Source organism: Balearica regulorum, chromosome 3 (genome assembly GCF_011004875.1).
Source record: "Balearica regulorum gibbericeps isolate bBalReg1 chromosome 3, bBalReg1.pri, whole genome shotgun sequence".
NCBI classification, from domain to species: domain Eukaryota; kingdom Metazoa; phylum Chordata; class Aves; order Gruiformes; family Gruidae; genus Balearica; species Balearica regulorum.
This window is the reverse complement of record NC_046186.1, coordinates 110,441,855-110,468,563: the sequence shown is the minus strand read 5'-3', so window position 1 is coordinate 110,468,563 and position 26,709 is coordinate 110,441,855. Positions and strand designations below refer to the sequence as shown.

General features: G+C 36.5%; 1 protein-coding gene across 1 annotated transcript in view; it reads left to right on the top strand.

The window, feature by feature from the left end:
• NRXN1 (neurexin 1) overlaps positions 1-26,709 on the top strand; it is a 733,713-nt gene that overhangs the window by 297,638 nt on the left and 409,366 nt on the right. The window contains 4 exon segments of the mRNA XM_075749468.1: positions 5,246-5,684; positions 15,017-15,400; positions 23,129-23,332; positions 25,562-25,588. Coding sequence (XP_075605583.1) covers positions 5,246-5,684; positions 15,017-15,400; positions 23,129-23,332; positions 25,562-25,588 — 1,054 coding nt within the window.

The following is a 26,709-nucleotide window of genomic DNA, read 5'->3' as shown; positions in this document are numbered from 1 at the left end:
ATTCATGGATTAGTTCAAAAACATTCAGTAAATACTAAAAAAAAAAAAAAGCCGTGATAACTCCCAATGGTCAGTTTTGCATTTGGATTTCTGGGGAATGTGATGCGGTATGCACTGGGTAGTTCTCAATGAGCACGGAAATTCTAGTGGCTGTTAAAGTAGGCTGATAAAATTGCCTCAGGCTTCACTTACTCTAAGTCCCATTGCTACAGTTTCTGACATCACTCAGTTATCTCCTGCTGACTGCACCGTGCAGCATAAAATTGTAGGTTAGCAGCACCTACCTGAGCCATTTTGAATGATACTAGTCTCCATTTTAGAGAATTAACTGCCGTTGTTTGTACTAGGCGATCCAGGTTTCATGAAAATACTGCTTTATGGTAACATATGGATTTATGTGATTCATATTTTCATAACAGATTTAGAGACTAAATTCATCCATTCATTCAAATTGCAATGAGAAAAGTATTTTTTCCTCACCTCCCTATTACATAGACAAGCTTTTCAGAGCGAGATCAGAACATAGGTGCTTTGAACTTCTGGTTTCTCTTTGATTCTCAAGGAAACCTAGATGCTGCAAATTAGGCAATGTGATTAGCTCCTTAAGGATCATATTTTGGTTAAATAATATTAAGTAATTTGAAAGAAATGCTTCATAGTAATTTAAAGGCTTTTAATCACAGTGATTGAAAGGCTATTGCTAGCAGATTTGGTCAGTATTCTGAAATATTTGAGAATAATGCCCTTTCTTCAATCATAGTATTTGATGTATAAAATACAAAAAGAAACCTTCAATGTGGAAAGGGTTGCACTTTGACTTGAAAATGGTGTTGAATTCTGGATTCTTTCATATCTTTCATGGTTTTATATTTCATGGGATAGGGTCAGTAGAAAGAACTGGTAGGGTTTTGTTGATATTAATGTTTTTTATTATATCGACTTTTTAATTTGGTATTTGAACTGTTGTATATTTAGGATGCATCTCTCATATCAACAGTAAATTCCTTGTCTTCTTCACCTTTTCTCAGTGTCATTCATACATTTATACATTGCTGATTTATTAATGTATTTTTATTGGCTGCTCTGCTACATGTTTTGTTGTTGAAGGCATCTGCCATGATGACCTGCAAGATCTTTAGTGAATTCTTAATACGTTTCTAGAGTTCATTGCATACTAGGGCCTTGGCTTGCAATAAATTATATGCGTGATATATCTTTGGGAACCATGAATTTTGCTTGTGCTCCAAGATGACCACAAACTGTGTTAAAGAGAGCGCTGAGCTTAAGTTAATATTTGCTGGCTCTTAGCTGAACTGATTTGTCAAGACTCAGCACTGTGATATTGTAAGTTACCCAGCATGTGGTTGGCCTAGATGGTAGAAAAGGGAGCTTATATCTTGATTGTAAAATGATATGTAGGTCAACCCTTTCTCTCCTGGAAAACCAATTTATTCCTTGCTTTGGATAGTTTGTTTGTGATTTATGTAGAGAATTGCTAACTGCTCCTTTTTTCTTGGGAGTTTAGGTGACCTTTTGCAGTTTCCAAGAATGAGGTAATTATATATTTTAAAGACTGAGGTCTTGAAACTTACTTAATATTAAGAGAAAAGAATACAGTGAATAGAAGACAAATTCAAGGTGCTCTTAATAGCACAATACAACTCCATGAGGGCTGGCAGTTTCATGTGCAGGAAAATTATATTGTTGTTGCTCAGGTATGAGAGCAAGTGCAAGAGCAAGCAACCTATTACCAGGGCCAGCCCACCAGAAGTGCAAGGAGAGCACATAGTGGTGCAAGGATACTCTCTGGTAGGTTGCGTAGGAGTAAAGGTGAATGCGACTTAAATACTTCTCTATTGCAAATTGCCTTCGCTTGACTAATTGTGGATCCATGTCTCTATTGGAGGGAAAATGTCTTGAGTTAACATTAAAGAACAATATGTTGGGAGTCTTAGATCAAAATAGCAGTGGATAGTCTAAACCCTATTAAAAGCATGTTTGTCCTTATGTATACAGACAGAAAAAAAAAAAGGCAGAATCTTTGGAAAATAATAAGTAAATTATTTGTACCCTACAGACTATCAGATCTGAAGCATATACCGCCATGAGTTATAAAGTAGATATTAGTCTCAGAATTATTCCTTACTGTTCGGTTCTTTTCCCAAAATCTAATGACGACTACTTTTTGTATACATACTGCTTTTCTGCCTTTTGCTGTGCTTCACTGAAGGCTGAGTACATCTTTCATGGACAGGGAAATGGGGAGAGGGGTAAGAATCTCACCATAACACCAGGAAAGAGGCTTCTAAATGCCAGCTGTGTTCAGTTAATAGTTTACAGTTCTTTTCAATTATGGTTTTCAGTTATGGTTCATATATTCCTGTTTTGATTCCATGATAATTCAGTTCCAAATTTTCAACTTCGTAACATTAAAAGAATATAAACATCTCAAAACTTAGAACATAAACACTCTAAAACATAGATGTAGATTTTATTCTGTTTCCACACAATGAATGTAGTAAGATGCACTCATTCACATCTCAGTAACTATGAAGTTTTAGTTGTGGAATATGGATGTAAGAAATTGTCATATGCAATATTTAGGGATTCCAAGAATGTTTTAACATTGGTGGCATAAAATTCCCAATATTTACCACTCTTACTAAAGCGTTTTAGCAATTTTTCCCTCATATGTTATATGTTAAACTACATAAAGAGCTGGTAACAAGTTAGTGAGAAAACTATTGCCAGTATTCCTGATTGCACTTTGTCCATCAGGTACTTGAACCATATTTATTAATAATTGCTGTTTCTGAGTTGGCAAATTATTCCAAAGCCTATAGAGCTGTTTTAGGCATCAAGGAAATATTAGCTCTCCTTTTGTCTGCTCAGTTTTTCTAACATAGCTATTACCTACTAATTTTATTATTCAGTCGACCAGCTCTCATTAATATCAGGCAATTTGAATTTGTCCATAAACAAGAAATTATCTTTGTACATTTATTTGTATTGTCCTGGTACCTACCTTTGTTCAGTAGGCAATTAAAGAATATTTTCTCCTCATGTTCTTTGTTGCCTTAATTACTTTCATTGTCAACAGCATGATTTAATTCTAATGAGAGCCCATTTGTTCCTTTTTTTTTAATCATATCCTCTAGCCTTTGTTTAATGCTTTTCAGTGTATTCTAGAAAGGTTGCCCCCTGTAACTTGTTCAAATGAGGTGGAAGCTATCCAAAATGCCTCTTGCAATAGAAAGTGGCCAATGTTTCATGAGACCAGATATTTCTAAATAATATTGCCTGCCAGGCTACTGGCTTCTTGCTGCATTCTTCTGCCTTTTGGCTTTCTTCATGCTAAAGACAGAAAGTCACCCCAATGGGAGGTTACTTGTATGTGCTTATTCTCCGGTACTCTTCTAAATTCATCTGTGTAATCTGCAGTCTCTGAGGTGTTACAGAAGCGCTTGATAAATGCAAATATGGATCCTTATTCTCCAAGTTTACAATTTAGTCCAATTCTGGTCAGTTCTGATGTCTTCACTTAAAGAAGGCAACGCATGCTATCTGCTTCTCTGTGGCAGAGTATCATTTCTGCTGTCAGGAATCCATGGTGAGCTTTATTTGTCGTCTTTGGAGACAGAAGTCCAGTGGGAACAGCAGTATTTGTACTGAACATTGAAATAAAATGGAGAAATAGGCTTATTTATTAGCTTTTAGGACACATTTTTAATGTAGGAGAATAATTCTGCTGTGGCTTATGATGAAATTTGCTGGGTGGATAATGAAATAATTTAAAAGAACGCAATTCTTACAGTAAAAAAATGTCGATCTATCAATCACCTCTTTAATGTTCTGTTATCTTTAAAAACCATTTTTCAATAGCAACTATCAGTTGTGGGGTATGCCATCTTAGCTTGTGTGTATGCTAGTGTTTTGTGTTCTAACAGTAGCACAGTTGTGCAGTGTGCTCTCCCTCATCTCTTCCACTTACTATGTGTCGGTTTCAGCTCTGTTCAAACTAGGCTTCAGAGGAAATTCATCCAAAAGCTCTACTCTAAGTATTCATTAAGCACTTTCTAACCTCTAATAGGGATGTAAGGTCTAAACTAGTGATTGGTCCCTTGAACACCTTCAGACTACATTGTGTGGTTGGAACACTGGATCAGGGGCCAGACATGATCTGCTCCTGAATGGCACAGAATCTGTAGATGAAAAAGCCTCAGCACAAAATGCTTTGATTTGCTGAGCTGTTGCTTTTGCTCCAGCTTGCTTTCTAATGTAGGCTTAACCTTAGAAACAGAGAAGAATGTTTTAGCTTCTGTCACCATGCATTCATATTCAGCCCTTCGGTGGTATTTTAGCTTGAGTATATAATTTATTGAATAATTAAAAATATTGACAAAATACTCATGCACACCTTTGCTATTGGGGAGCTTCATTTAAGCAGTCTTTGTATCCTGGACAACACAGAAATAGCAGCAATTTCAGCATATACTAATAAAGACTAGAACCCTGGGAAATAGTTATATCATGACAGGCTTCTCTGGGCAGAGTAAATATGTGATTTGAAGCAAGAATATTTGCTGTCGAGGTCAATTGGATTTAAAACTAATATTGTCTTTCATTTTTATCAGAAAAGTCTTCAGTCAGGGAAAATACGTAAGTGGTTTTATTTTTTGTCCAACTGAACTGGCTCAAAGATTTTCCTGTTTTTGTCTGTTTTGATCTGTATGATACTAGTTCCCTATTTTATAGCTTTGTGAATACTGTGGATGCTACTCTTCCTCAGCCCCAAGGACAAACTGAAAAGATGTTAAATTATAAAGTATCTGACCTTGGTACATTTTCTGTACATGAACAGAAGAGTTAAGACAGTGACAAAGGGTTAGAGGAAGAAGAAATCTAGTACTTCTCTAATGTAGCAGAATGGCTGTGCAAAGAGGGATTTTAAGCAATCAAGGCAATGCAAGCTAATTTGCGAATGATAGTATAAATTATGTGCAGATTATTTCAGATTGTTTGAATTAACTCTAGAGGTATTTTTAGAGCAACTTTGTTTGGTTTAATGAAAACTATTATTAAATCATTAGTCAATTGAAAATAGTTATTTGATTTTCTGTGTCTGTAAACTATCATATTCATATGCCATCATTATTATCCTTTAAATAATATGCCTACTCAGGATTATATCTGTTTGGTTAAAATGGTCAAGTTCCTCTTAGTAACATCTCTACTTTACTTGCAGGTTGTATATAAAAATAACGATGTCAGGTTGGAGTTATCTCGACTTGCCAAGCAAGGAGATCCTAAAATGAAGATTCATGGGGTTGTAGCATTTAAATGTGAGAATGTTGCAACCCTAGATCCAATCACATTTGAAACACCAGAGTCTTTCATCTCTTTGCCAAAGTGGAATGCCAAGAAAACAGGCTCAATATCGTTTGATTTTCGTACAACTGAGCCAAATGGCCTGATTCTTTTCAGTCATGGAAAACCAAGGCACCAAAAAGATGCCAAACACCCACAGATGGTGAAGGTTGACTTTTTTGCCATTGAGATGCTTGATGGCCACCTCTACCTGCTGCTAGACATGGGATCAGGTACTATAAAAATAAAAGCCCTGCAGAAGAAGGTGAATGATGGTGAATGGTACCATGTGGATTTTCAACGGGATGGGCGGTCAGGTAAGCTTCTTTTAATATTGAGTATGATTTTTTCATGTTGCATCCTGGAGAACACTGGGTATATAGAATGTTGCCACTATTAGACTTGTGCTTCATCTGGAAAATAAGGGAAATATAAGAAGTCATTAGTGTCAGGTACCAGAATACAATGATTTGCAGAGTAAAATATCTTATGTTAACATTTATTGGGTAATCAGGTACTTAATCTTGCAAGTAAGTGTGCTGTGTACTTCAAAAACAAACAGTAATCTCCCTGTGTGCTTGCTTACACCAAATAGCTGAAGTGGCAAGTTTCAAGAATAAAAACAAAGGAAAAAAGAATTACTGAAAGTAATCTCCAACACAGGGAAGAGTTGGGCCAAAGAAACAGCACAGACCTTCCAATCGTGTCAGCAGATCTCAGCATAATTAAATGATATGCTAATGAATGGCTAACAACACTTATCAGCAGAAATGGAAATAAGTGAATTGCCACATTCCGTCAGAATGATTCCTATTCTGTAGTAGATTATTTGACAAATGATCTCACTGAAAAGGATAAAAAATAAAGAATTCATAAACTCTTCCTAATTCTACTCAAATCTCTTATAGCATAAAATGCATTTAAATAGTGAAATGGTCCTTGTGTTTGAGCTGCATCTGATCTAGAGTATTTATGTTGATTTCAGCAAATAATCAATATCCATTAATTGAAGGACAAATCTATTCTATGGTATCTTTCCTGTAGCTCATGCCAAGATTTAGGGGTGGGTGGGGAATGTACTGAATCTGTAATTCAATCCATCAAAGAATTTTCTGATTAATATCACTATCCAATCTGAAGTTCATGTACACTCTGAAATTGAGTGTTAAAAAATCTAAAATCCTCTTCTTTTGGATTTTGTGGGGTTCCCCCCACTTTTTTTCCTAGTGACTCCTTTTCCATGACTTGCATTTATAATTTCTTTCTGAAACTTCACCCCAAAAAAGTTATTGTTTTATGGCTTACTTTACTACCCACAAATCAGATTTCAGATCAAGCGAATATTAGGTGCAGGTTTAAACTGAAGGTTTCAGTCAAATCCATGCTGAAAGTCAGACCAAATTCAATTGATCAGTCTGCCCCAGGATTATGAAAAATAATGATTTGATTCCTGGGCTGTGCTGCTTCAAATTCTGATTGTAGAGAGTTTGATTTTCTGATTATAATGTCAGTTGCTTATTTACATTTCCTGAGGTTAAAAACAAACAAACAAACATCTCAAACAACAGAACACACAACTTCTCAAAATCCTCAGTTCTTATCGAATATCCAGCAGTTATATTATTTATACTACAATCTTCATTTCAGGCTTCCTTCTTAAGTGCTATTTCAGTGATTCGCATGAGGCAGTAAATCCTGTCATAATCATGCCTGTGGGACTCTACTGAAAGCAAAGTTTATTCTTACATCCAAAGTAAACACAACTATAAAGAAAAGAAATAAATGCGTAGCAGTTGTTTACATTTGAAGATACGTGCTGCACTTTCATTGCTTCACAAACACTGTAGCTCACAACTGCCATTAAGAGAGTTTTAGGGCATACTTTATTTAAATCTTTAAAACTGTTGGTGGACATCAGCAAGAATATAGACTAATTTGGGGAAGCAATACACACCTGGCAATCAGGACTGCATATTATTTTTAAGTAGCATTATAAATAGTCAAATATATAGGAAAACCAAAAATTAATCCAGCTGATGAATCACCTATGATCAAGATGGGTGAACTTTATTTACCCTGCTACCCTTGAAAACTGACCATAATACCTATTTGCCCTAAAACATTGAACTATTACCAGGAATAGTTAATAAATAGTAGGCATACGCACTGACAAACTGAATTTTTAGCTGAAATCTGAACCAGACATCAAAGATTTTCTGCAATTTTAATACATACAATAATACTTTACAGTAGAAGTACCAATAACAGTGGCAATGCTGTTGTTTTTCTTAATGAGAATATTGGCTCAATAGTATCTTAGACTGTCAGATTTAACCAAGTAAAATGACTGCCTAACAATTAAAATAAACAATGTTCCTATTTTCTTCTGATTGGAACATAAAGTACCGATGTGTTATGTTTAGATTATTTCTTAATGACTTATGCATGTTGGTCTATTATGCTTTTTCCCATGAATAATAAAATCCACTTTACTATTCCAGGAATCTTTTTCATTTATTTTCTCTAGCCAAAACCAAACATACTGGAAATCATATGAATATGATCACTTTTCACTTGCTTACTTTCAGAATTTTTGTAGAAGTGAATGAATGTACCTTCTATTAAAAAAAAAAAAAAAAGGCTTGTCTAAGACTTTCTTGTTGCTGCTGACAAAATACTTCCCAATCTATCAATTATAAAGGAAGAGATTCTCCTGTTAATGAATAAATAGCTCAAATAACCTGTGGTTATTTTTTTAAGTGAAGTTTGCTGTCTTGCAACCTTTTACTCCTAGCCTTCAAATCCAATGCAGTGTGGTTCCCTCAGATAATAGAAAGCTGTGACATTTCTCAAGGAGCTTTGCTAATTTCCTTGACTTTCGTATTAGCTGGGATCAGCAAGTACTCGATTTATTTTTCATTCTTTGCTCTCTTCCGGACCCTCAGTCACAGGGAGCATCCGCTCCAAACTACTGGCTTTGCCACTGCCCATCTGGGACTGCAGTGGGGAGACGTAAGGAATGAGATCACGTTTTTAAACTGTACTTATCCAGACCCAATTCACTAGTAGTTCTGCTGATCCTCTCAGATTTTGGGAGATACAAGGAAGGGGGAAGAGATGGTGCCCTTTAATTTCCTTTTGCTGAGGGAACTTTTGACTTATTATTCTTAAGAAGTTTTTTGACCCTAAAATCCCATCCTGCTGCCTGTAAGACCTGCCCTGAGTGCTTCCTTACCTAAAAAGCAGCTCTTTGGTAAGAAGGAACTCCTGAGACCCTATTTCCCGGGGTTAAGTAAAGAAAAATTTCATACCTTCTCCATTGGTGCATCTTTCTTGCTAGGTATGCAGCAGAGGAAAGAGAACACACATTCTCTAGCAGTCTCTTTTTTGTTAAGTATACAGCAGAGGACACAACCTGTTACCAACTGCTGCGTCCAGTCATGTGAACCGAGTTATTCATGGTTATTCTGAATTCCTGCAAAGGACAGTAGCTTCATAGCTGTTTCACATGTGCCCTGTCTTGGCCACAGGCTGTATGCTGTGGTCACAGTCCTCATCACAGCTACTATAATATACTTTAGCATGCAAGATGTAAAGTGGATTTGGAATACCTTGCTCTGATTTTTCACCATTTCTTGATAAGCAAATGTGTTTCACATGCACAAAAAGCAACTAAATAGGCCACATAAGGTAAGCATTGTAGCAGCTGTAGTTACAATCTTCATATTTAACTGATCAGAATTGAGACAAGCTTTAGAAATATGTCTTAGTTTCTTACACACAGACTTATGAAAAAGTAAATTGCTGAGATAATGAATATAATTGGAGAGGCTCATTAACTCATACCTAAGGGAAATCTTTGTCTGTTCTGCTTTTAACAGTACTGCCAACTCTGCAGTAAAAGAATGGGGGGAGGACCCAAAAACCCAAACTACAAAAACCAACCATGAAGGAGCTGTAAAGGTCTCTGCTCACAGTGTTTCTTGTAACACAGTAGAGTTAGGTTTAATAACTGTTTTCTGAGACTTGACTATTGTTGAAAATTTTGTTAAACTGTTTACCATATTCAAGGATAACCTTGCAAATGTCTTTTGACTAAACTGCCATCCATCCTTTGGAAATCATCATCGCACAGTGTAATAGGAGAGAAAACTTGCTCTTCTTGTCAACCTCCAGTTGTATATGGCAGCGTAAAACAATGTATTAGAATGTATTCATAGGTAGGTTGCATTTAAGGGCTAAGAAGTCATTCAAATTTTGAACTAAAGTTAGAGCTTCAGCTTAAACACCTGAAATTATCTCTAGAGTATGTAATTAGAACTTAACTATAATCAGTATCTCACTGTAAGTAGTTCTTTGTTGATATCCATTACATGCATTGTTGTTGCAGGTTCATTTTTTACATGCACATTTCTATATACTCCTTCCCCCATCTTTCCAACCTTTTAAGAACTGCCAGATTTACATATTCCTATTTCAACAAATGTTAAGCATTTACATATTTGAGATATTAGGTTTATCTTGCATTTTAAGGAAAATTCTTCCAATGATCTTGTTAGTGTTTTTCATTTATTCATAAGCTCATAGAAAAATTGAGATGGGGTGACCTTGAAAGGTCCTCTATTTTACCTGTCCAGTGAAAGTAGGGATAGTGTACTTGCATCAGTCTTGACAGATGTTTTTTTGAGTTACCTCCAGCACTGGATGCTGTACAACCTCTTTATGTAATCATTCATAAATATTTCTGGATGCAAAACAAGCCATTTTGCCCATCATTTCCTTGTTCACAGCAGGCACAAAATACACCACAGTTTTCTCCTGTGTCCTAGCTCTATATTTTTTTGATTTGAATGCTTTTGTATCAGTCTCCAGTTTTCTTCATAGACTAAGAAACCCCAGCTGCTTCCTATCCTTGTATGTCATGTTCTGTAGCTATTGACCATTTTTATTGCCATCTTCTGCCATCTCCTCAGCTGATCTGCATCTTTCTCAGAGTTCAAGGTAAACCTTACCAATGCTCAATAAAGTGGTACAATAGGCTTCTCTATACCTCCTAATATATTTCCCATTTTGCTCATATGTATGTTATTGTTGACTCTTCCTTTGAAGAACTGCCCTCTAATCAGTTATCCTTTAAGTCAATAAATCTTGCTGAAAATCATAAATTTATTAGTTTTTCTCAAACTGTTCCTCCAATACATAGTTTTCTGAATGTTTAAATTTTACTTTGTTCTCAGGTGAAATGCTGTAGAATCAGAGTACCTGTAGATCATTATAGGACCTTTAAATGTATGTCCAGTTTTTGGAGATAAGAAATGCTACCTATTTTTAGAGTCTGAAGCTAGATCATGAATTCTCAGACTAAACCACTCCACACCATCTTGTCTTTCAGTCTTCCACTTTTTCTTCATTCAGGCTGGACAAACCAAATGCTATCAGCTTTTCCCATTTCTTTCTTTTTCTGGCAGAAATACAGACAATATTTCCCACTTCGAGTATTAAAAAAACTTTGCAAGGAAGCTGCTTGTTTCCTGGCAGACATTATTGGTTCAGCGTTGTTCTTTTCAAAGAAATAGTATAACTACTGATCAGGTTATGGCGGCTGTTATGCTAGCTGCTATGCAAAGATATAACTGAAAGGATGGTTCTTACTACAGAGATGTTACAATTTAAGGTTATAGTTTTCACTTTCCATTGAGAAGCCAACACTCTTCTGAATCTGCTGCTTCCTCATCATTTTCTGTTGACTTTGGGTTATTTTGTAAAATGAGATGCGTCCCATCCTTTTCCCTCTTACACAACTTGACGATTCTGCAATGAGAAGGGTTGATGTTACATTATCTTTACAGGGCAAATTATTAAACTTTTCCTGTGCTGGGCACATAAGACATTCATATGGTCCATTAGCTTCCCTTCTTCCTGCTTCTCTGGAAAGTGATGTCTCTTTACATTCCTAAGTAGAAACAACCAAATGGATTGGAGCACACTGGTGATTTGACAGAACAATTCCTTTTAATCTGCCTATAATTGCCAGAAAAAGTAAGATTGAAATCCAGCAGAGGGGATGTGCATTGCTATCCCCAGATTCTGTGGTAGCATCTGCCATTGTCATGAGATCCAGCCTGAGATGGTTTCAGTAGAACTTGAAAACTTTACCTCAAAAAAGATGACAGGCTTAAAAAAACCCAAGAAAACTCCCAAAACCTCAAACAACAAAACAAAACAAAAAATCCTCAGCCAGATGAAACAGCACACTCTAAACTCTGTGTCACAGCTCTGGATGCACTGTGAATCCAAAGGTGGTTTATAGACCCATTATTTATTTTCTGTACTTGAGTTCTGCATTTTATTTTAGAATATTTTGAAAAAAACCCTATAATTTTGGATGTATTTTGTAAGTCCTCTTTTATTCCCCCTGGATTTTTTCACTTGCATTTACAAAGCAAGTGAAGTTTGCATTGCCTATCAGAGATACATAAAAGGTAATTTGGATACCAGCAGCAGTGATGGTTGTACGGCTGCCTGGACATGCTGTTAGAAGTTCAGCCAGAAAGTAGGCTAACTTGCCAATTGAGACCATGAAAATTTTGGTGCCCAGGCGTGGGTTTTCTGCTATTAGCTATACTAAAGCCTATGTGTATTATAGCCAGAGTTCTTGTTCTAAACAGTGTGCTGTATGATATTTTGGTCGAGCTCCTACATAACAGCTTCGAATCTTATGCAGGTGCTATTTGACTCAATGTAGCTCTCAATAAAAAGGATTAAATAAAGCTAACTTACGGTTGCTTGATTAAGGGTAATACGTACAGTATGTAGGTCGGTTGAAGTGTCACGGATATGTCCAGCAGTAAACTGGAGATAGTCCAGCTGGGTAATAGGGGTTCCATGGCCTTCCAAAACATGAAAAAGATGTACAGAAAAGTTCTTGCCTGTTGTGTTTTTCTACTCATAGTCATTAGATGCTTTGATTACACAAAGATTTCAGAGGGCTTCTCCAAAGGAGTATTTTATGTGGTGTCATTTCTTGGGGAAGGGAAAGAAGAGTTCATTTCTTTAAGAAGCTGTTGATACCTATTAAAAATAATATTTAAGCTCTCTCCAGGGTAATCTTTTATGACATACAGCAGAAAATTTTCCTGCTTCAATCTATCACCTAACTATAATTCACAGTCACCAGAGTGTAGTGGTGATCTACAGTTCCCTCTATCATGCACCTTTCTCAGCCTTCTGTGCTTGCAGAACTTACATTTTGAACCCCTGTGTTAATGTCGCAGCTACACTGGCTTTTCCTGTACATTGAAAGCCATCAAGACTTAGGTGAGTTGGTTTTTTTTTAATAGAAATGGAGTCGTCAATTTCTTCTAGCATCAGGGATAGCTTGAAAGCGTAAGTGTCTGTCCAGCAGAAAACAGCACTGTGCAAATGCATGAACTTGAGGTTGGAGGCTGCAGCCGAGTTAATTTGCATCAGTCCAAGCTCTGCCTGAACATAGGTGTAAAGAATTTGGTCCTAAATTAGCCTGTACAGCAAGAGATGGGAGCCTCCTTTTTAAAAAGAGAAATGATCTATTACCTGTAAGCAGTCCTGTTTTATACCTCAGAAAAGTTAGCTGTCTTGGTTTAACAGGTCATTCAGAGGTGTCCTCATTTGAGGCAGCTGATTAATAAAATCAAACCTCAAAATGTTTATGCTGGTATGCCTAAGGTCAAATCTATAGCAAGTGTTCCTTACAAATGCTAAGTTTAGCTTCAAGAATCTGAGCAGCAATACAAATATTTGAGTTAGCAAAATGTAATAGTCTTATCAGTTTTGAACAGGTGGAGGCTTGGAAGAAAAAGGATCTTGGTTCAACATGCCAATTTCTGACAGTTAAGTCTGGAAGTTCACTTTACATCTATGTGATTATTCAACTGACACAAAAAACATTACTCGTAATACATAAAAAGGGAAAACTGACCACATCCTCAAACGTTCTTTAAACATGCTCATAAAGATGCACAAAGGCTATGCAAACCTTTGTTTTATCTTTTTAGATCTCTTCTGATAGTAGGGAGACTTTGTAGTAGCAGTAGTATCCAGCGCATCTAAAATCCATACGTCTCAAGTCTTACGTGGGAGTTGGATCTCCTGAGACCTCTACCCCAAAGAGCTTTTACTAAAGGTCCAAACTATTTAGATATTCATTCTATCCATGTTGTTGAAGTTAACTTATTGAACCAACAAAAGAACAAACAAAATATGTAGCTCCCACAGGACTCCTCTTTATTGCTAAAAGAGAAGCCTAAATTTTAAGATGTATACAAATAAGAGAATCATCTTTTTCTGACCTGCCTCTGTTTGCTTAAAACTCACATTTTTGTATTTATGCTATAAAAATTCTGAATTTATTATTCTCAAGCACCACTCCCACCACAGTGAAAGTATTTTTGATAATCGGTGTAATCTTCTGGAATCTGTGTCATGTTGATAGTGGAAATAGTGAATCATGTTAGTTTTATAGATATAGGTATGATAAATACATTGTGGTAAATGTGATTCTTCAGTGTCTTGTCACCATTAATACACTTTTAATAGTGTGTCCAGCTTATAACAGTGTTGCATAATGTGGCTGGTACGTTATAATAATCTGGTGACCTATATAAAGTTTTGATTTATATTTTGCTTGCCTTTGCACCCATATCAAGTGGTAAGGCGTCACTTCAGTGAAGATCTAAATTAAGATTCTTTTTTCAAGTAATTTTATTTAGTAAATAAAATTAAATTTGGTTGACATAAGTATGTTCTGTGATGCCATGTACTAAATTTGGTTTTCTGCCTATTCAAATTGTAAAAATTGGATACCTCGTTACTTTTAAACAGTAGAAAAAAAAAAAAAGAAAAAATCTTTACAACTTATTAGTTTCTTTTTTTCACACGCTTTGTAGAAACAAAACTTTATTTTAGGCTTAATTTTGTTTGTTTACTTTTAAAACTTAAATGGAAAAGATACTTCTGATTTCCTGAGGTTCTGTATACATCCTCTCTCCCTCTCTTTGTAACATGTACACATTTTGAGGCATTGATTTTCCCTATAGGAGCACATCACTATCTTCTTAATGATTGCCTGTCTGGCAGCTGATGATTTTCCTTCTGCACTTAAAGAAAAAAGTCTTATCCAAAGCCTGCTGAAAGTGGTGAGAGTCTTTTAAAACATTGTGTCTTTGGATCCAAACCAGACACAAATTTGCCTCCCAGGTTGCAACCTATTGATGCAACCGTCAGCCTTAATGCTTTGAAGCACATATGAGGTTGGGAAGAGATTTTTTTTGTTGCACAAGCAGGATATGTCTGAAAATAACTCTGAAATGCATCCCCCCTACCCCTAGAATATTGTTAAGGTGGTTTTGACTTTTTTTTTAATATTGTGACCATGCAGTATTGTGCATAAATGTTTTTACCTTGTTTACTTCCTGACAGTATGTATACTACATTGTAATTAAAATAATGAAGTGTATGTATTATTGTATAGCTGTACAAATAGAATACCTATGTTTCATTTATAGATATTTGCCAGGAGCTAATGTGGCATGAAGATTGATGAGTAAAGCAGCAGTACCAAAATCTTTTAAATGTCTTGAAAATCATGCATTTTGCTGTCTTTTCTTTGCAGGGACCATATCTGTGAACACATTACGCACACCATATACTGCACCAGGGGAAAGTGAAATCCTTGACTTGGATGATGACTTGTATCTTGGAGGCTTACCAGAAAATAAAGCAGGCCTCGTCTTCCCAACTGAGGTGTGGACAGCACTTCTCAATTATGGATACGTCGGCTGCATTAGAGATTTGTTTATTGATGGTCAAAGCAAAGATATTCGACAGATGGCTGAAATTCAAAGTACAGCTGGAGTAAAACCCTCATGCTCAAGAGAAACTGCAAAACCTTGCCTTAGCAACCCCTGTAAAAACAATGGTGTATGCAGGGATGGGTGGAACAGATATGTTTGTGATTGCTCTGGTACAGGGTACCTTGGCAGATCGTGCGAAAGAGGTAGGTTCCATGAGATGACTGCATTTCTACTTTATAGAATCCTGGACAATGATTAAAAATGGTAGAATACCATTAACTTTTCTGAGGCAGAAAAGCATCTTTGATTTCACTTGATGTGAGATGGAGCCCTGCTCTAGTATGAAAGTAGTAACTGTAAAGGAAAGATCTTAGGAGAGTTTCTAAGATGCATGAAGATGTATTAGTTGACTATGACAGAGAGTCGGTGCTGCTAAATATCTCTTAGAAAATATCTCCTTTTGTGTCTCATCATACATTGCTGAGTTCTGAAAAGCTTTGTGAAAGTAATTTCTATTATTATTGCATTACTAAACAGTCACATACCAATTCCAAACTGAGGTCTTGTTCTCTGCCTATTTATGTCAATACCACTGTGTAATTAAATTTACTTCTGAATTCCACACTATCACTTAAATCCATGGCCAGAACTTCAGCCATGTGTCAAAGCAAAAGAATGGGTGTAGGAATCTATAGTTCTTACTTAACATTTTAAAAAGACTGTAGTACCCAAGGAAGCAGTTTCTGCTTATCTTAAATCACTGAGTATCCCTCTTGCCTAGAAAAGGTAAGTGTAAAGGTGACAAACTCCATCTATTTCATTGAAAATGTGGATAGTGGCAAGGAAGACAGATACTGAGATTAGTTTATAGAAAGAAAACTCTATAATTTATTTAAAATTACAGAGTATGCTAATAAGATTTTAATGTCAGTAGAAAAACAATCAAAAGACTTAGTTAATATTTTAGGTGTTTATTCTCACTGCATTAGGAAATGTTTCAATGACAGAAGTTGTATTTTTTCATCTCACAATTGATACGGTACAGTTTCTCTTCAAGATGAAATCTAAACCTAACGTTTATTGGCTGGGAACGCAAGTTCTTTCCTTCTAGGTTGATTCATTTTTCTAGTTACTAAGAGGAAACAAAAATGTATTCTTTAAAAATAAAAACCAGATGGATGTTTAAGTTTTATGTAAATAGACATGTGCATTTATGTAGAATTAATACCATCATATTATTAGCATTTGCAAGTAGACTCACAGTTTCTTCTGGTTTTTCTGTCTTATTTTTTGAATATATATGCCTTTGGCTTATGGCCAGTTATTATGAGATCTCCAGATTGTTCTGTTACTGGTGGAGTGAAGCTGGCAGAGGGCAAAACCGAGCTGTCTGATGCATTACAAAAGCCTTCACTTAAACATGTCTGGTGTACCACCCTGTGGCAAAATTCTGCTATTACATATGGCAGACGTAAAAATAAGATTTGCATTTTTTCAACTTAAGAGCTAGGAAACATGTGCATCAGAGACAAAAACACATGCAGATCTGCAAATAACTTAAAAGCAGGCTTCATCATCGCAATTTCTCATAAACATATTTGACAGGTGGCAATGTTTAATATAGAAACCTTTGTCCTTTTTATTTCCCATGCTTTATTTTCAGCGATCTTCCAATATAGAGCTTGATTTTCTCAGTGGGAGAATTCCCCTAGTGGGAATGGGGGTACAATGGTGGTGGTGTTGGCTTCTCTACAATGGTATTTGGTTCTTGTCCAACAGAAAGATGTACGGCAGTTCAGACAGTATGGGATCATTTCCCGCTCTTGGGTTTCCCTCTCCAGAGGAAACTACACTGAAAGGAGATCTCCTTCCAGTAATATTCATATCCCAAATGGTCATGGCATTAATAAGATGATAGCTTTGGGGATTCTGAAAGCGACGTGTTGGCATCCTCCCCCACAAAGTTATTGTAACTACTACCCATGTGCAGTAACTGATAAACTTTTGTATGTGGTGATATAAGCAACACAATTATAGTTGTTCAGACTAATTTAAATAAAATAGGAACATTTTCATTTCAACAAACAATACAGTTTCACAAAGAAAAGAAAGCACTAGAATCAAATATTGGAGATTAAACAAGGACTATTTAACTTATCTTCAGTAAACAAAAGCATGTAGCTCCTTTTTAGTACCATCATTTATTTCTCATGCTATTTCCCCTGAAATAGGAGTACTAACATATGTGAAACTATAAGTACTAACATATATGAAAATTATGTTAGTACTTGCAGTATCTGAAATAATTTCCATCAATATCTGAAATAATTTTGGTCATCTTATCAGTGCACAACAGCACAGAACACAATTCTATTTTAATTTCAGTATATTTAAAATTGAATTTTTTTTCTATATCCATGTACTTTTTATCTTGTTGCAAGTTATTCTTGAGTTTATTCTTGTTTTTCAGTAAGGTTAAACATCAGCATAATCTGTAGATTTGGCTTTAGTAGATTATGGAAACTACAACAGATGGACGGACAGATGTCACAGCAATATAATTTGGCTTCCTATCGTACTTTGATTGTGGATCACAATATGTGACTGCCTCTCAGCAAAGCCTTTTGCAGGTGTATACTTTTGACAGGATGGCTAGGAATGATGCACAAGAGTAAATTCATCAAACAATGATGAGAAAGAGTAAACATGCAAAGAAACATTTATCAAAGTGACATTTCTGAGGAGAAAATATATTTAAATTAGAGTGTGTGTGCGTAGATGTCCACATTGTGCATGCACACACAGGTACATTAGATAAAGAAATATAGCTTTCATTCCTTGCATTATCTCTGCATGCTTTAAAATTTGGAAAAGAAAAAAAAAGACAAATACAGGTAATGCAATGATAGATGGTATGAAGAACCATGTGTTCAAAATATTATAGTAATTCCATCTCTGACTTAATTAGTCCTGTGTGTTAAAGTTCTAGCACCTTTACAGTGTGGCCTAGCGCCTCAGCTCTGAAATAATACCAGCGTAGAAATTTGGAGGAATCATTTCAACTTCTATTCACGTATTATCTAGGAAGTAATTGCTTATCAAGAATTGTTTCCATCAGATTGATGGAAAGGTTCCTCATGATTCACCAATTAGCCCGGATGGACTGAAGTAGCTGCCATAGAAAACACGCAAACAGTGCTTACCTGAGTGTACGCCTATGAATAAAACAAAACTTAAAAGTTGGAATTTGAATCAGTGCCATTGATATACTTGAGTAACCCACACAATTTATAAGAGTAAAATTATATATATCAGTGAGTGTTTTCAGGGCAGGATATTGTTGGTCTACTTATATTGGTAAATAAAACAGGGTCAGAGAGCAAACCTGAATACTTGATTATTGATGATCCAGATTGTTGACATGCTTCCTGGCATGGCTCTGGACTGTATCGTCTGTCACCTTCTGGGCAAAGTTTGTGTTGATTTGGAAACAGTAGATACCGAGAGTGATTTCATGCTTTAAAAAATGGATTTGTGGGCTGCAACACAGTCCTCATATTATTGCAGACACTTGAGAAAGCCGGAAAAATTAATAATTCTGTCTTTAGGACTTTAGAGGTACCACAAGGGGTCCAGAGGAACAAGATCCCTGTTTTATTTATTAAAATACATGCAAGTAAGCCATCCATAGTTACCAAGCATCATGTTATTAAAAACAAAACAAACTTGACTGCAAAAGTTTATGAGGAAGAACACTGAAATTCAAATGCCTACTCCATACTTCTTTCACTTTAATTTAAATAAGCTTTGAATTGTAGAATAGCATCTATTTGGAAAATTCTGTTCCCTCCACATAAATATCCAGCTGAGCATTTCTGTAAGGTAGAAACAGGTGTAGGAAAGTTTCCAGAAGCAGTAGGTGCCTCCATCTCTTCAGCAATTCAGGTAGTGCCAGCCCAGGGAAAATTAAAGTCCTGAATCTTCCTCTCATATCGGTACTAGTCTGTGCATCCTTCATGATATGCACAGAGCCTGGTTTGAGGTAGTATTTATGTAGGAAGGAAGACGTGTCCAGCCCTGGAGATTTTAATCAGCAACAAATTGAAAAGAAAAATGCAAAAGGGAAACTGAATCCTTCAGTGTTTCTTTGTTTTTTTTGGTTTGTTTGGGTGTTTCGGTGGTTGGGTTTTAGCACAGAAGCAGTAAGGGGTTTTAATTGTCACATTTATAAAAATATTGAAGAAAGAACACATAAAATATTTTTTATCAATCTCTGAATTATATCTTACTGTTTATTTCTTGTTAATAACTCTATTGCATGCACTTATTTGCTGCCACAAAAAAAAAATGTCAGTAATGTTTTATAAGGGTTTTCTGCTATTTTTCTTTTAAATGCTATGCTTGCAACACTGAAGTGGTAGTAAAATTATTATTCCCTGCCCTGGAGACTCTGATTCTTTTAATGAATAACACATTCTGAGCTAAACTTCTGGTCTATTATCATTTACTCTAATAATTAAGAGGAAGCTGAACAAGAGAAAAAAGACATTCTGCCACCACTTACGTGAGAACAGTTAGCAGTGTAGATCTCAAAGAAGGATGAGACATATACCCCTTTGGAATTAGTTGGTCCAAAGCAAAAAAAGGGAAGTTAGGGGCAAAAATTAAGATATACTTTTAGCCAAAATGTTTCTTCAAGGTTTGCATAATAGGTGTAACCCCCACTGCCTTTCCTCGTTCAGATCACCATCTTACTGCCCAGGCCTTGCAAGTGAACAATCCATTCTGGACAACTGAAGTAACTACAGGATGGAAACAATTCCATTAAATAACTGAAACAATCTCTATTTCAAAGAAAGTAAAAACAAAACAAGCCCTTTTTATTTCTTCTTGAAAACTGCTTTTTGCTACTGTCTGAAAAAACAGTTCTCTGTTAAGGCATGTGACCAAGCAAAATGATAGGGTAATAAGGCATTGCCACAAAGAATTACAAGAAAAACATCAGTGAGGGAAGAGGGAACTCCTTGTGCTGTCGAAGGTCTCGTACGTGTACTGCTAGATGCCTTCTGTCCAGCCAAGACCAAGTGAACACGGAAATTTGCAGAGCTGAGGGCAGTGCTGAGTCAAGTAGAAGAGATGCTGAGTTGAATAGATGATCCACAAGGCAAAACTCAGCTTTGGCATCCTTAGAGAGGAGCACAATATTGAGAAAGTATCGTTCAACCTTCTTAACAATCACTTAATAATAGTTTAACAACAAATATTTTTCCTAACAACACTTGTACCAACAGACTCATTCCAAGTGAGTACACTGAACATTTTAGGAATATGTAGTGCCTCTGATCTTCAGTTACGGCTTTCAGGACAGTGCTAAATCTTTATTCAAATCATCCCTGCTTCCTGCCGGTTTTCTGGTTTTGGCTGGGTTTGGTTTTTTTTCTGTGATACCTTTGTATTTAGAAAGCCTGTGACTTGGAGCTCCCCATACTGAAAGGAGCTGGTTGACATGAGGGGGTTTTCTCATTGCCCCAGAGCTTTTAAGTCATTTGATCTTCTGTTCAGTCTCCTTGGTCTGTTCTTGGAACATCTGTTTCCAAAATAACTGGCACAGTATGGTTTAGGAGGATTGAGTATCTAATCACATCAGGTCTGTTCACCATGATGTTAAATACTCACAGGTCATCTCTGATTAAATTAAGACAGTTCCTTCTCTCCTTTTTCTGTAATTTTCTAAAAGACTGAATAATTATAGGAAAGCTGGCAAACACTACCAGTGCTGATTCTGACAACTTTCTTTTAATGATCATAATTTATTAGCAACAGACCTCGAGTGTTGTTGAATGCTGTTCATCCTATAACCATCTGATTTTGCTGAGTTTATGAAAACCCTGAATGGTATTACTGTGTCTTAATAAAAAATATAAAATGCCTTTTATTTTCTCTTATATTAGCATGTAACTTAAACTTTTATGCCGGACTTCTTTAATCACCTAAATCGTGTTTACTTCTGCAAGGATCTTGGGAGACTAGACAGCTAGATATAGGAGTGAATTGTAAGCCCCTGCTCCCCCCACCCAAAAAACCGCAACAAACCAAACCCCAAACCACCACCCAAACCCCCTAATTCTGGCGATTAGTAATTTTTTTCCAACATCAAACCATTTTCTTCAAATTTTTATTGGGGAAGTATTAATGAACATACATCGTTTTTGCCTCCAATATACTCATAGAGTTAGCGGACATTTTCCTTCCATGGAAGTCTTGAAGAGCTTCTCTATATTTACCAGTATATAAGACATGCAGTGGAAAACGGTTTGACAAACTGGCATAAGTACTTAAAAAAAAAAATTCTAACACTGTTTTAGTTATGATACTGATTAAACATAGTAGCGGTCTTTGAAAATATTGTTGCATGTGGGACCACAGTACACCTTTGCTGTAGATAAGCGTTTCCATTATCCTGTGGCAAATTAAAGCACAGAGAAGTTTCCCGTAGGTGTTCTCTGCTGTCTTCTCTTTCTGCTTGTTACTCATTTGGCCTGTTATTGAGCAAGTAACTGATTTTTTTTTTTTCAGTCAGTTGAGGTGCCCTCAGGATTGCATCTTTTTCTAAGAAAGATTGTGCAGCATCCTGGTTAGACCTCACCATCTAACACTTCAACAGTTTCTAAGATTGAAGAGGTTTTGGGTGGGTTAAAGAATGTAGGAGACACATGGAAGAAGTTAGAAAGTCTCTAGTGAATTAGAGATAGATAAATAATCAGATGTGCATAAAATGGGGCACATTCAGATAGTATATTTTGTCACTCACACGGTGGTTTTAGTTACGTAGTATGGTTAGTTTTGTATGTTACTGTGGAGCCTACTGAAATTCCTGGCGGTCTGCCCACTCACTATTGCCTTGGGGTAAAGGATGTTGCTCGTTCACTGCTTCTTCCACCATAACGTGCCACTGTCCGTGGGCCTAAGAGCCATTTCCAAAGGCTGTGGTGGTGAACTGGCCGCAATGCTTGATTGTCCTGCAAAAAAGGACTATTACATGTTTCAGAAACAGATGTGTCCTTTGCTTTCCAGGAACTGCTGTGCCTCCCTGTGAGCAAAATGCAATCTTTCTGCTACTTTTCTCATTACCAGCCTGGAGGCTGGGAAAAGAAGACTTGTGGCTGGTTGCTCTGGGCTAACAGGCTGTGACCGCTCTGTGCCAGGGCCGCTTGCCGGGAGGGTTTCCAGTAATGTCTGAAAGTGACAGTTATTTGCTTGTCTCAAGGGTTTTAAGATCTTACCCTCAATATGCCAAGTCCAGTCTCGATCCTGTCGTTGAGGCTGTCGTAATGTTCATACGCGCGGTTTATGATTCTATCATACCGCAGCCATTGTGGTCACGAAGCAATCTGTGCTCCGTCCGAACCATGCCGGGGATAGTTACCCGTTTCAGGTGGCTTTTTGCTAGCTGGGTGATAATTGTAACTGTGTGGTAGTAGCAATCCTGACAGGTTTATACATGAAGTATCCTAAGGTAATTACCTAGGTGGATGAAAGTCAGACATGACCTTTTAATAGGCTGTAAGGTTTACCTGCATAGCTCTTAACTGGCTTTGACCTATTTTGAGGAGTACAGGCCCAGTCTTGCGAGCATTTCTTCATATGTAATTTTACCCATGTGCTTGAAGTTGCATACACGAATGGCTGGTTCATTAAAACGGCAATTTTGTTTCTTTAAAAAGCACTAAAATATGCCACCTAAAGAAACCGACAAAAAAAACTAACAAAAAAACCAAACCCAACTTTGCTTATGTTTCCCAGTAATAATTGTCGTATGTAATTTTTCTGTGTCATACTGAGTGTATATGCATTTACCATCTTCTCTTTGAGCAGTTGCAGTAAACACAATATAACTCTTTAATAACTGATTTTCTCCTTTATGTTTTCAGAGGCAACAATTTTAAGCTATGATGGCAGTATGTTTATGAAAATACAACTCCCTGTTGTGATGCATACAGAGGCTGAAGATGTTTCTTTACGGTTCAGGTCTCAGCGAGCTTATGGCATTTTAATGGCAACAACTTCTAGGGAATCTGCAGATACCCTTCGTTTAGAATTGGATGCAGGACGAGTTAAACTAACGGTCAACCTAGGTAACAAACTCTTCCTCCAAGAAATTAACATTTTTCTTTACATTTTTCTTTTTGCTTGCAAACATTTATGAAACAGCCTGTTTTAGCATTAAAAGTAAACTGAAATGATATATAAACACGTGTCAATGCAACATTTGCATATGTACATACACACACAAATACATGCCCATTATTATTCTTTATTTTGTTTTCTTTTGCATTTTTGTATTCTTTATATAGTCTTAACATACTCCATCACGATATTTTTGTACTATTGTGTATTCTAAAAAAAGAAGACTAGTTCATCAGTGGTATTTTTGGGCTGAATTATTATTCTTCATTGTGGAAGTTTTTTCTCCCTCCACTACTACTTCACAGTAGCAATTCCACAATTTAAATGTGCGAGCAGTACCAACGTGTATGTAGGCCAGCTCAGTTTTACCTCCGCCAATTAATGTATGACATGCAAATGTATCAAAGAATTACTAGTTTTAACACTGAATATGTTGCAATTAGATATTCCCACTGATGGATTTCTTGGTCTCCTTTTTTTAGGTGTCAAATCTATAGTAAATCCATTTCCTCTTTTTTAAACAATTCTGTAGTGCTATTTTTGTAGTATCGAACTATAACACAACCCTTCAATGCCCAAAGACTGCGGCCCTCAGCAAACAGCCGTGTGAACGCAGGAGGCACAAGCCCTTTTACAGAAAAAAATAAAATAAAATTGGTTTCCTGGTTTGAAATATGATGGACAAAATATTAGGTTATGGTTTTCTCTGGTTTAAAAAAAGTAAATAAAGCGCTTCTGCCATGCTTATGAATAAATCAAAGTCAGGATCTGAAAGGAGTGTACCTAGGGAAATGAAATGCACATTCAGTGCAGTCATTCCCGTTCAGCGGAATGCTAATTTTAAAGGGAATTAAGTATGTTATTGTTGTAATCGCACATAAAATGATTTCCAGAACACATGGGGGGGGGGGGGCAAGAAAATAATCCCCGAACCCTCCACTTCATAAAAGCCTTGCTCCCCGAAATACTGTCCTGGTGGTCAGATTTCGGCAGGGAGCAGGCGAGGCGAGGGCTCTCCTCCTTTCCTCTTCTCGTACAGTCCCCTCTAGCGTCGAGCCGGGGCTGCTGCAGGCTGCGGGCGGCGCGGAGCGGCGCGGGGCGGGGCGGGGCGGCACCTCCCCTCCCTCCCTCCCGCGGCAGCGCTTTCTGTGAAAGGGGATGCGCCGGTGCCGGTCCTTGCTGTTTGCAAACCACTTTTCTGATGCGGTTGACGACACATGACAACTCAGCTATATGGAAACAAAATCTAGGTTTGATGGTATATATGTTCCTCAAAGGTATAGACCAGGAGTAGCTGTACAAACCAAGTTAGCGTGGCATAGATTTTTATTTTTTTTTTAATTTATTTATTTTTACAGTAATAAATGCAGATAGCTCAGCAGAGGACCCTGCTACAGATCGGGTCATTCTCTTTATATACAAACCACCACCCTCTGTCAGTGTTTTGCCTACTTCTGTAGCTCAAGAAAGTAAATAAATCCATGCCTTAGCAATATTATTTCTTCCTCCAACGCCTCTTCTCCCTTTTGCTTTTCTAAGTCAGGCAAGGAAATAATCTGAAAATAGACAGGATTCTCTAATTATCAGTATTTATAAATAGATGATTATTTTTTTGTATATTAATGTAGCTTTACATGTAGTCACTGTTCATTCTTAAGTCTATACATTAAGAAAATATAAACATACAAAACCCTATCTATAGGCCTGGGGAATGAGCTTTGTATTTTACTGCTTAGCTTTTGAAGATCAGCCTTTGAGGTATACTATACACAAGTTGTCCAAGATGTCTGATTGTGGCCTGGCTTGCTCTAGGACCCATTGTGACGGAGCACTTTCTAATTGCACTGAGAGAAAATTACCTGTTCTTTCACAGATGGGGAGAAAGTTGCAGCCTGCCTCAGTTAAGCATCTTTGACATTTAATCCTGATTATTCACTAGATTTGTCACCATGTAGCTTTGTTTGAAATTGGCCATTTTTACCCTATTTGTCGTTTTCTATTTATAAAGATTTATCGCAGTATATCTGGGTTTATAACAGTATGTAAAGACTGATGATATGGAGTGGCCATATTTGCATGTGTCTGTCCCCGGAAGGGTGGACTGTGATTTTATTGGATGTCTGCAGCTCTACCTTGAAGGATAAATTTTCATTTTTCATCTATTCTTCCCCATCTAGACTGTATCAGGATTAACTGTAATTCCAGTAAGTGCCTATTCAAACTTTTTAAATGTTATTCCACCATTACTAAAATATGCAAACTAGATGAAAAGATTGCGGACAGCTTGCAAGCTCTTGATAATTTTATTAATGAAATGTGATGATTAATTATCGTTGTGTAAAAAGTCATCATATACTCTAGTGTGTATTTTTTTGTCCTCCATAGGACATAACTTTTAACTAGAACATTAAAAAGGAAGTATTCTACAGGTTCTAAACAAACCTAGAGGAAATGGTACCTGTAGTACTAGATAGACGGGCTATTTTATTTACAGTAGCCATAGAATTTTTGAACCTGCATTTCTGATAAGCTGTCACACTATTTTTCCCCTGCGTCTCCCTTCTAGTTTTCTGACATTTTACCTCAACTTGTGGTGAGAGTGTTGAACATAATTGTCCATAGTACATGAATTTCTATTTTATAATCCTCCTAGACAATTAACTGTATTTACTGGCTGCTTATAACACAATTGGTTTTGCTAAATCTTTGTTTTATGAAAATGTAATACATTACAATAAGGACATTATTAAGTCTGAAAATAACCATGTTTCTATGATGATTTTTTACACTCTAATCATGTAAGAAACCTTAAATTGAACAATTTTTCTCTGTGATATGCATGTTTATGAAACAGAGGGAAACATTTGCCAGATGAATGGACTAAATTTTAACTTCTCTGATATTATTTGGATTAAGAGGCTATATTCTGAAAGGAGAAAAAGGACTGTGATTTTATTTTGAGTCTATGGAATTCCTGAATGGTGTCAACAAAATTATTGATAGTAAGTATGGTAGATTTGAGTTTTGGGTTGCTTTTTCTTTCCCTCCCGAACAGGTTTTGCAGGCCAGAGGACTGGATTTATGCAAATAGAAACAAAGCTAAACAACAAACTGCGCAGGTAGAGTTGGTAGTTGTTAGTAGTTTCCCAAAAAACATTAACATAACATCCCATAATAGTTCTATAGACCACAAAGAAAAACAGGGAACTGCAGTTATTTATAACGTGTCATCTGCTAATAGATTTTGCAATGCATAACTTTATAAGACAAAAATACAGCATTTGTATTAAAAAGCAGTTTTCTTGGGGTAAGTTTTAAATCTAAA